General features: G+C 34.1%; 2 protein-coding genes across 2 annotated transcripts; both read left to right on the top strand.

Moving 5' to 3' along the window:
• The first annotated feature begins 252 nt into the window (after positions 1 to 252).
• On the top strand, positions 253 to 1436 carry LOC100776613 (transcription repressor OFP8-like). The gene has a single exon (NM_001317602.2). The coding sequence runs from the start codon at positions 371 to 373 to the stop codon at positions 1250 to 1252; it is 882 nt and encodes a 293-aa protein (NP_001304531.2). The 5' UTR covers positions 253 to 370; the 3' UTR covers positions 1253 to 1436.
• Positions 1437 to 6738: 5302 nt separating this feature from the next.
• LOC100811016 (uncharacterized) lies at positions 6739 to 7771 on the top strand. The gene has a single exon (XM_003532437.5). It carries the CDS (start codon positions 6977 to 6979, stop codon positions 7643 to 7645), a length of 669 nt encoding a protein of 222 aa, XP_003532485.1. The 5' UTR covers positions 6739 to 6976; the 3' UTR covers positions 7646 to 7771.
• The last annotated feature ends 4300 nt before the right edge of the window (positions 7772 to 12071 follow it).

The raw sequence follows: 12071 nt of genomic DNA on the forward strand, positions 1-12071 counted from the left end.
GGGTGGGACTGGGCACGTTAAGGTCTAAGGTCAATTACAACTGTTGCGAGTATTTATTAAACTAAACCGAAATTCTCTCATTAGTCATTGATCCACTCAGTGCCACAGGCAGGACAAACAAGAGGACGAGAAGAAACAGCATAAAGTTGCATCAGTGCCTTTTTTATTAATTAAATTAAATAAAATTATTTTTCCTTTCATTTGAAATCATTATTAATAAGACTTTCCCTTTCGTTGCGGTTTCTCATGCATTTATATCCCTCCCTCCCCATTACCCGTCTTCAAAATCCTCTCTTTCTCTTTCTTTCCCTCTATTATCCCACAGTAGTAAGTAGTACCATCCCACTCACTCACTCACTCACTGTTGGCCATGGAAAACCATAACCGTCTCAAACTGCGAATCTCTCGCATGTTCCGATCCTCATTCGGGTCGTGCAGAACCCGTAACCTAACCGATGTTATGGAAAAAACGGTGTTTGCACCACCCAGCCCCATCGATGAACCACCCTCACCCAAAACGAGACCCATTTTTAGGCCCAAAACCATCAACGACACTTGCATCCTGTCGTTTAAGGATTCTCATTCTCTCCCCAGACGCAAAATCTCCGAGTGGTCATCACCTTTTGTAGTGGGTGGCGGCAACAAAATCAAAAACAACAACCTCAACCTTAACCTCGGTGTCATGTCGTGCCCACCCACTTCCCCAAACATTTCCCTCAACACAATCCACGAACACGATTTCGGTTACGACGACAAAAAAAAGGTCTCGACGAAAAACTCGAGGACCAACAAGAAGAAGAAGAAGAAGAAGAAGAAGAGGCATGCCCAGAAGAAAAGGGAGTTTTTCCCTTTCAATTCATGCGCCAAAGACACCAACTTTGGTGGATACTGGTGGTATAGCAGTGACGAAGACGACGAAACCGACACCCTTTTCTCCTCGAAAAGCCTCTCCTCGGATTCCTCCCGGTCCCGGCGCCGGCGCCGGAATAATGAACGGAGCTCCGACATGGGTGTTCTGCCGCTGAACGGGAAGGTGAAGGATACATTCGCGGTGGTGAAGCGCTCCAGCGACCCTTACAGTGATTTCAGGACTTCGATGCTCGAAATGATCGTCGAGAAGCAGATTTTTTCGCCCGCTGATTTGGAGAATCTCTTGCAGTGTTTTCTGTCGCTGAATTCGCATCACCATCATAAGATCATTGTCCATGTCTTCACCGAGATTTGGGAGGCTCTGTTCTCTGACTGGTTTTGATAATTAGAGAGATAAAATAAGAGGGAGAAAGAAAATAACCACTGTCTTAATTATCTTCGTTCTCTCTGTTATTTATGTTAATGTTAATTAGTTATTTAGTTCGTTCCCAAGGGAATTAATTAGTTCAGTCCTTCTCACTTGCTTTGCATGTATGATATGATATGATATTCCATCTTCTGCTGCACAATTTAATTACTGAACCTTTTTCATTTTTCCTGTTGAATCTGATTTTTTTTTAACCTTGTAAGTAGGGCTTTTGATTTTTGCAAGGGTTGATCATTTGAGCTAACCATGAGATGATTAATCTGACTTGGAAACTAATTTCTCAAAATGTTGAGATTTAAAATTTATATAAGCGACAGATATATAGTATTTCATAAACATGTGATCACATATTTAAAGACGTAAGATATGATTATCTGCTAATCATGTGCCAGACTTTGGAAGTTATTATTGTTTAAGAATGGGGTCTTTCTTTCGTATGCGAGGTGTGTGGATATACTGACAAGGGGCTTTGTTTGGGAAGGTGGTGGTAAGATTGTGAAAAGACCTTAAAAAAAGGGCACTTGTCTTGTTTTTGGGGGTGCCAGCTTTATTTATGCTTATGGAAAAGATTACTCAAAGGAATTGGGGGAAACAAGGGTCGTTGGATGGGGGTGCTTTTTTTTATTTGAATGGGGGAAAGAAAGAAAGTGGTTGAAAGCACCAAAGCTGTCTTACTCTCCCGTGTGTGTTGTTGTGGTTGAATTGGACCTTTTGAAATTCTTTTCTTCTGGATGCACCAAAAGAATACAAAAAGACTAGCTTGTTTTCATTTTCTAAAGTCCCCCTCCATAAAATCAGAGAAAAGGATGAGATACTATCCTCTTTCCATTGGAATTAGGAGGTTATCATTAGAAAACTTCCACATGGGGATGAGACTTTTAGAGTTCACGGAGTGAGTGAGATCTGCATCGGATTAAGTTAACAAAACACAATGGATCAACTTTATGCACTTGTGACCACTATTCTAAAAGATATTCTAACATCTATTGTAATTAAAAAGGAATAGTGAATTATTTCACCACATAAAATAACAAGTATTCTTTTTTTACCAAAATATTCTAACACTTATTATTTTATGATAAAAAGTATTGAAATTGAAAGAAAATATAATTAATTATTTAAAACGCACAAAAATATTTAATATTTTTAACTGAATAGTTAAGATTATTTAAAAAGTACTTGATGAGGATAGATTCAGAATTATTTTAATCTACAATACATTGCCAAATTCGTAAAAGAAAAATAATACAGCACCTTGTTAAATTTAAAGATAAGTACTATCTATCAAAAAAATTTAAAGATAAGTATTTGCTAACATTTATTTTTCTTAATGGTTTGAGTTTGTCTTTCTTCGCTTCACCAATACTATTTGAAGTATTGATTAAGCAATTAAAGTAAAAGTTTTTTTTTTACAAAAGTATAAGGTTTTTATTATACTTATAAGCAAGAACCTTGTTTTAAATAGCTAAAAACGAGAAAAACAAGTCAGTGGGCAAATGTAGTGTTGACCTTATTTCTACAAGAATAATCTACAATTCTCCTTAAACATAAGGGGATTCACATGATGCAAATGTTTTTATGTCCCCATCTCTATTTAATTTGAAACTTACCTGTTTTTAATTAAGAAATATCAACTTGGAGATCAAGACGCAGATATGGATGAACAGCAATTTTTTTTGTCTCTTGTTTCATGAGTTACTCCAGGTTAATACGAACAATTATTATCCAGTAGCTGCGAAAAAGATTCATTGAATTCTTTTCAAATGGGTATACATCTTTTTGGTCAAAGAAAAAAAACATTTGTTCAATAATTTAGTGATGAGTTTGTCACCATGCTGAGACGACATAATTTAGAAATCATTCAAAGCATCCTGCCAAAAAGGATAATAAATTCCACAATAAAGTTTTATAACATTTGTATTTTTTTTTTCTTTTTATCTTTCTCTATCATATCATCTATAGTATCTCATATGTTTTGTTTTTTTTAATCTCTCTATCAATTATAAGAAAATTCTACAGAAATAATATACAAATACAATTTCTCATCCAAAAAGAATGAGAAAAAGGAAAATAAGTACTTTTTGGTCTTGTATGCGGTTGGTTTGGTACACGTATACAAGAGACAAAACATATAATTGTTAGGTAAAAACATTTTAAGTTTGTATTATTAACCAAATTCATGTCTATGAATGTATTATTAACCAAATTGCATGTATTGCTACGAGCGAGCAAGACAGGACAGAACAAACACACACACCCTTAACATCAAACACTGTCCCAGACGGAGGAGATCATGTTGTTTGTCTTCACTATATACTTGAAGATTGAGAGATCTAAAAATAATTGTCTCAAGGAAGGATCTTGGACTGTTCATGTACATATATCAATGACAAGCAAAGATATGTTTGGGTCCTGATTGGACTATATAGACTGTAGCAAATTAATTCAACAAACTAATGGAAAAAAAACAAACAAGGGTAGCAAAAAATAAAGCAAAACTTTATTATACTATTAAAAAGATTACTGAAATAATTTAATTTCCTAGTTTTAAAAAAAATAATATTAGTAGTGTATTAAAAAGAGAAAGGAATTGAAGAAAGGGAGAGGCATTGGTCATGTGTTTGTCAGAGAGGGTGGAGACGTACACTTGCCATTCCATTATACTGTCATTTGAAGCAGAAACATCAAATTGGGAGCGTAACGTCGGTGTCAAAAGAATGGGTGCAGCTTCAAAACTGAAATGAAAGAGAAGGCACAATGGAATGGAATGAGAAGGGTTTGCAGAAAGAATATAAAACCAAAACGTTTCTATCTTTCGATTGGTTGTGGGGACTGCATCCCTACTCTACTTAATGCATGGTATCATTACCCAATTACCCCGTTGATAGCTATGTAACATGTCACACATGAGACTCATGAGATGAGAGAAAAGAAAACAAAATTGAAAAAGAGGTTTTTATTTGTTTTGTGGCAATCTAGCCTAGGACGTCACATTCATTTGGGTGGCAATTGGCATAGGGTTTATGTCCATTTGCCTCAAATGGAAAGCAGATTAAAGAATGTCTGCTAGTGGCGAATCCATTATGTCTTGGTTTGGTTGCCACTCTCATTAATGATCGCATTTTTTGGGTTCTTGAGTCCCAAATCTCCTTGTCAATGCACACAACCAAATATGTGCAATTAATATTTGGCCGTAAAAAGGGCCAATTAATTTGCTGCATTGGGTGTCGGTTTCTGAACATGGGCCTCATTGCCACATAATTGGGCTGCCCTACCTCTTTCTATACTCTTTGTCGTTTAATCCCTATCTTCCCTTTGGGCTACCTTTAACATTGTAGCTGTCCTTCCTATATTCTTACTATTATAAAAAGCACTTACTTACTAGTTCAAATTTTGGATTAGTTACGAACAAGAATTTCAAAAATAAATTTACATCTGTTCACGGGTATGGTGTTTATAACATGCCGTTGACTAGACAATGTATCAATTTTTATTTTTTTTAAGGATAACATCTTTTAAGAAATCAAATTTTAAATGAACCATTCTCTCAGCTCCCGCTCACTGCCACAGGGATGTCAGTGACTTTTGATGGTTATTTTTATAATGTATCAAAAGAATAATGTCAAATATTAAGAATTGAATTTCATCAGTGTATGCTAGTTGTAACATATAGTATTTAAGTTTTCAATCATGTACTGTACGCATACTGAGCTATTTTTCACTCACATGAATTACTAAAAGAGAAATTGAGCATGTAACATAATCGCATAAAATCTTTAGAAATAAATTGCCTCACTGTCATTCAAAATATTATAAGGACTATAGGAAAATGAAAAAGTGAAATTTCTTTGTTTAAACACAGTGTGGTCTCTCATATTTAGAGTGTAGAGGCTCTGCAAACAGTGTAATGTTAATACAATTGAGCAATCTTCTAAGCACTGAGTACCAAACAGCAAGCTGTATAGGTGGTACTGGGAGGGGACATTTTTGGGGCCAAACATATTTTTCAAGAAATTAAAATTATCAAGGAAAATTAAAAAAGAAGAAGAGAGGTTTAAAATTTTGAAGGTTTGTTGTCGCTTCCTCTGCCTGTTGAGCACGTCTGGTTCTGGAAGGCAGAAAAAAAAAAAAAAAAAAGAAACTGGTCAGGGTCAGACAGACAGGCACGGTTCTATAATTCTAATTCTTTATTATATGTATCTTGACTCTGAAACAACATGACAAAAGAGAAATGACGAAAAAACCCACGATACTGTCTCTCTCTGTAAGGGGCTTTCCGTTTCACACCACACTCTAGAGGTTTGATGTTTTTTAAATTGACCCTACTATTGAATTGGAAATAGATTTGATTTTGTTCCACCTTAGTTTAATGGTTAAGCCAGCAATAATATGGATTGAAAATATATGACATTTGTTTTATGCTTGAAAATATGAATTGCTTTTTTCTCTCTCCAAATACACTAATTAATGAACAATATATGCCTACATATTTAAAATTATAATCACAAACTTGAAACTTCCTATAGTTAGCCATATCTAAAAGGAAAGAACTAGGAATTAAAGTAGCGAATAATTGCCACAAATTAAATTTACATGGAGAGATAATAATTTCTTGAATATCTTCCAACACTATGAGATTCTCTATATCCTTCCACTTCATAAAACAATACTGTATCTCCCTTCTTATGCTGGTAACTCTAGAAGCAGGGGAGAAGGTCTCAAGGAATAGTGTCAGAATGTGTTCCCATTTTTCTACAATCCCCAGTAGTAGGTAAGACAACAAGTCCTTCCTTTGTCACAACTCTAGAATTTTCTGAATATATTTTTACTTAGGATACAGTGGATAATTGGAGTCAGAAAGTTATGATCTGGTTCATTCAAGTCTTCTTAAACACATGCTAAAGAATCCGAAGTACTAGTAATTAAAAAAATGGCAACGTCTTTCTGATGTAATCAAACTTTTGCAACAATCAACGTGTTTAAGTCATTGCCTTTATTTGGATTTGAAATAGGCGAGACCACTATAGCCTAAAGGGAATAAAATTCTCCCTATCAAGTTTAAGTACAAAAATAAGACTCATGTTCCTAAAGAAAAAAGACTCAATCACTGCAAAGTGATTTACATGTTGGATAAACCTTGCAGCACAGTGAATTTAGCCAATCAACGTGATCAGTGATTACTGATTAGGAGAAAAGCAGCCATAAAACATAGAACAAGAGAGACACAAGTCAACAACCACCCGCTCCTTTGATCAAAAGCAACAAAAACTTAAAAATTCCATTACAACAATGGGAACGAGTGACTATAAAAAAATTATGATAGTGAGAAACTGATTTTGCGTTTTGGAGGATGTGGGGCCCCGTTAGGAAGCAGAAAGTAAAGAAGGGCAACAAAGGAGCGTGTGAAGACAAAAGAGCACAAAAAAGCAAAGGAAGCCTATGCCCGAAACCGAAAAGGGAATTCCATCCATCATTCAAAAGAAAAAAAGCTAAAGAATCTTTCATGGCTCCTCTCCTTCTATCATCTGTATAAAGAAAAATCTTCACTAAGGTCTTTTCATTCATATCCAATCCAACTACAACATCGATCACATTGACACAGCAGCAGTTACATTCTGCTGTGTCCCTTATCAGCACCAAAGTACACAGCATAAAATCTATCTTATTTTCATACCATCAATGCTGCTAGGAAGCTCCATTTCCAACACCACCAAGAAGTTCTTTCAAAGGACTCTTGAGAACTACAAGTCTTGTTTCTCTCCTGGTTACCAAAAGCTTCCCAAAACACCTCAACATAATCAATTCTCTTCTTCTGTGGCTGCGCCATGTGTCTTGGACGACATGGACATTAATAACAACCCAAGTTACAAGGAATTGGAGAAGTTCTACAGTGACTTCACAGGGCAATGGGATTCAGTAAAGGAAAAGGGAAGGCCAAGAAGAAGCAAGAACAAAGGCCAAGAGGTACGTAACGAAAGCTTCGTTAGCTTAAACAATGCAAGAAGCCATGATCAGATTGAGAAAAGTGAGGAATGTGACAAGAACAAGAACAACATTGGCCTAACCCATCATAGCGAGAAACAGAAATTGAATTATATGAAGGATAGGAAGGGAAATGGAAATCGCATGGTAGAAAAGAAGCTTAGAGAATTGGAGATGTTGGACATGAGCGATGTGGATTATGTACTGGACATTGAAGAGGTTCTTCATTACTACTCTCGACTCACTTGCCCGGTGTATCTTCAAATTGTGGATAAATTCTTCATGGAAATGTGCTCTGAGTTCTTTGGTGCTCCTTTGAGGCCTGTTGTTACACCTCGTACTCCTAGTATTAAAGTGAGGTCTTAGTCTTATATAGGCTTGCCTTTGTCTTGTTCTTGCAATGTTTCTGTCCATGGATGGTGATGGATGTTTCGGTGTTTTTCTAAAATTTAAATTCGTTGTTGTTCAATAATTATATAATTCGTTGATCAATCGTCAAAGGATCCATATGATATGCACTTAGATGTTAAAATTCAGAATGCATTTTGTTTGAGAAATTGCTGTACGTATTTCTTAAAGTGAAATATTGAAGACTTTTTATTAGCTCAATCTGTGGAAATGGAAGGCACTCGGGTCCCTCGAGGAAAGGCATAACAGGAAGGGCTTTTGCTTTATTTTCCGCCATTATAAAGATAGGGAGCTGATTTTTCTGCTTTTCCTTTCCGAGTTGTGTTCTTGGTGATGTCCCTTAAAAATTATATAAAATTAAATTACAAAATTAAATATTAACACAAGTGAACAACACAAAAATAACCGAGAAAAGAACAGAGAAACCAATTTCATAAAAATAGATGCCTTTTACATCTAAACACATTAGCAGTAGGGGTCCGACCAGTTACAATGAACGTCTTTCGTCCTATGTTGATTTTATATTTTCAAGAATGGGTTTGAGTTGTATTTTAGGCTGTTCTGATCTGATTTTATGCGCAGTATTATTTTAAAAATATATTTTTTAAATAATTTTATATGTATAATATTTTTTACTTAATATTAATATTATTTATTTTGAAATTGCATTATAAAATATACTTTAGTTGTAATAATGCACTTCTTTAAATTTATTTTCTTGGTCAGTTTACTTGCTTTTCAAATTTCATTCTAATCATTCACTTTAGTTTGCATCTTTATTTTCTTCTTCAACTGGTTATTTTTTCTCTGAGCTTCAAAGTCATTTAACATTCATGCAAAGGCAATTGTTTCCTGTTATTCCCGAATTGTTTTCTATACTTCCATTTTGCTTTGGGAATGGCCATTCCAAAAGTATTACGGGAAGTAAAAAAAACAATTCTAAAAGTGTAAAAAAAAGCACCCACTTGCAAATTTACTTTTTTTCAGAACTTTTACTGTTTATAGAGCCCGACATGTTATTGTTTAATGTTAATGCTAATAAGAACCACTAGACCATAAAAAACGTTGCTATTTGCACTTCTATTTTTTCACCCTTTACATCCCTAGGTTTTTTTTTAAAATACATAAATCATTCTTCCCTTCACACTCCTCCCATTTTAAAAACCTTTTGCCCTTTTCTTCCTCAACTCTCATGCTCAATTTTACACCCCACCCCCATCTTCCTCATCACCCTATTGGTCTTTCATTACTCTTCCATTGCTTCTCCATGTGAGCTACTTATGAAGAGGAAGAAGATGGGGTTGGATGTGTAAAGAGTGAGCTGGAGAGTGTGGGAGGAAGAAAAGGGAAATTTTTTTAAAATGGGAGGTTTAGATATTATGTCATTTTTTTTATAAAAAAAATAGAAGTGTGAAGAGTGAAAAGTCCAAAGGGGGGTTATATAAGTAAGAGGGGGATGTATAAATAACAATTACCTCTAGAAAATAAAACGAGCCTTAACCCATTCAATCATACCTTGTACACTTCAATTTCGGCCCAATATGCATAAGCGCTAACGTTTTTCACTTTTTTGGACGCCGCATGACTGGCCTGAAGGTATCTGACAAGAAACATCTAAGCCCGAGAACTCATTGCCCAAGAGCACTAAGATAATGTTTGGTAGAATGTATATATAAAGTGCACTATATATATGTGTGTTTAATTCTTACACTACCAAACAACCTTTAATAGTAATTGTATTTTAAAATTCATTATTAGAATGAAATTTATTGTTCTACAGATCATAGTTATAAAATTTATATTAATTCAAAATATTTTAAGAAGTTATTGAAATTTATGAAATGGTCGTGTATATACTTTTGAAACCGTTTGATTATCAAATTATTAATACTAAAATTTTACAATATTCATTGAAAATAAAAGAGGTTTTAAGTAATTCAAGGTTAAACTATTTACTTTATTCTTAATAGTTGTTTTTATTTGAAGTTTTAGTTTCTGTACGAAAAATTGTAAGTTTTAGCTCCTAGGTGCACATGTATGTTTACCAATGTTCTAGTTCTTGCTTGCCACTAACATCAAAGACTTTCTAGCGGTATAAAGCTGCTACAAAAACTTTCTGATGGTGATAAATTGTTATAAAAAGCACTAAAATTTATCATTTTCTTATATAAAGACTAAAAACTTAATTAAAATGGAGATAACTATAGGAACCAACCGGAGAGTTTTAACCATAATACAATATATTATATCTATCAATGATATAAGAGTTAATATGAATTGGTGTTGAAACCTCTCTCAAACTAATTAATCTCAGTCGTGAAATTAAATCTAATGATTGCAATTAAATATTTTCGTTTTTCAGTGCTATTACAAAATATTCTCACCAGATAGATTAAAGGGAATTCTATCTCCCTCTTAAAATGGAGAGATGATTACTTACACTTGGGCCATGATGTTAATAAATGTAGCAGGAACCAACGCATGTGCTTTGGATATGGTCACATGGTTTAATTGTGAAGAATAGAAGGAAAAAGAAATGACACACTCACTCGAGGTTGGAACAAACGTCCAATAGTCTGAGAAAGTATGACACTTTTAAGTACAGATTCAAAGGTTCTCCACTACGTAAAGTGAATCCCATTTTATCTACTATATTGATCAAGAAATGAACGGAAAGCCGGGTCAGGAATCCAAGTGACATATCAATGCCAATAATGATTTAATTAGGAAATTGTGCATATAAATGAGTGTGTTGTGTGTGCATCTGGCCTTATTCATAGGGTATAGAAGAGTCCACTGTTGGTATCCATTGACATTCCAAGAATATGGGGTCAATGTCACATGAATTCCACTTAGTTGGATGGACTCTACTCTTTCAAGCAGAGAGGTAGGGAAATGAGGAGGCCACTATATTTAGCTGCTGTCTCTGTCAAATGGAAGAGCTAAGGGGCATCTCTTTAGGAATGGAAAATCCTTCATGGACGTCTAATTACTAATTGGCATGCATCTACAAAGAAAAATATACAATAAGTAATACGATGTCATAACTAATAGGAGTAAAGAGAGAGAGAATAATAAATGTTAAAGAGGTGAATTTTTTTATATGTAAGAATTGGATCCAAATATAAAGAGTTTATAATAATTCACATTTTATTTAATTAATTGAGTTAAACCTCTTTATTTACTAAGTGTTTAACATATATAAATGTTTATGCATCTTTATTCTTTAGCCACATATATATTATTCTAGCTAGTTTGTGGATACATGCTAATTACCCTCATTTCCAAATTGATCTCATTATTTGCTACTACGTACACACAGTACTAACATTAAAATATAGATGAGGCTGCATGATAAGTTTCCCTGCCTGGCTACCTTTATTATACTAGCAATGAGAATCAAATGATGAGAAATTTAAGACACAACGGAAGATACATTATATTGTGAGCGCTGATGGGTATTGAATGTATGATGGGGTCGACTTAATTCAAAGTTGAACTCAATTCTCAAATGTTATCTTCATTGCAGGTAATTGATTTGACAAAATCTGTCTCATTACATATAGCTAGAGCTATATAGGTTATAGACAGTGATTTTGTCATAATGTGAAAACCATGTGGCGAGAAAACTATATGATTTTTCAAATAAATTAATTAACTTTTTACTGTTGATCTAATTTAGTTTGGCGTATCAGGCACTGATTTGCTCGATCTGCAGTAGTAGCTAGTTTTTTTTTTTTTTTTGGTCATGCTCTAGTCCTTACAGGTATTTTTTTTTTTGTTATGAGTGATAATAACAATTGAAGGCTCCTCAAGGTGAGGTAGAAAGAAAGAGAGGTTTCACCAAAGTGGAAATTAATTGTAACATCTCTGGTTTGGAATCCGGAGCATGTGGAGAGAGCTTTGGTGTAATTAATGATTGAACATTACAAGTTGAAAGTGGTGGTCCATGTAAACCTACCATGACCCTCCTCAAGTGAAAGATCCAAGTGTTGATATATTTGGCAAGTACACCGCAAAAGTAACAAAGAATAGGATAGAACATCATTCTCACAAGTATTGGATTGCTATGTGTACCACTTCACAAATTCAACTAATTTAAAGTCAACAATATGATTCAAAGAAGGATGAATAAATTAAAGAAAACAACAAAAGAAAAGCAAATCAAATTAAATCGAATAACAAAAAAACTTACAATAACAAGTTAGGGAATAAGCATGTAATTTATTCTTATGTTATGAATTTGATTTATCATTGCTTAGAGTAAGATTTTTTTTTTTTTTTGTAGTAAGATAACTACTATATGTATACGTATGTGCTTATAATGTAGTCATTTGTTTAATCATTTTGTGACACCTGTTTTAAGCTATTAATGTATCAATTT

Source organism: Glycine max, chromosome 8 (genome assembly GCF_000004515.6).
Source record: "Glycine max cultivar Williams 82 chromosome 8, Glycine_max_v4.0, whole genome shotgun sequence".
Lineage (NCBI taxonomy): Eukaryota > Viridiplantae > Streptophyta > Magnoliopsida > Fabales > Fabaceae > Glycine > Glycine max.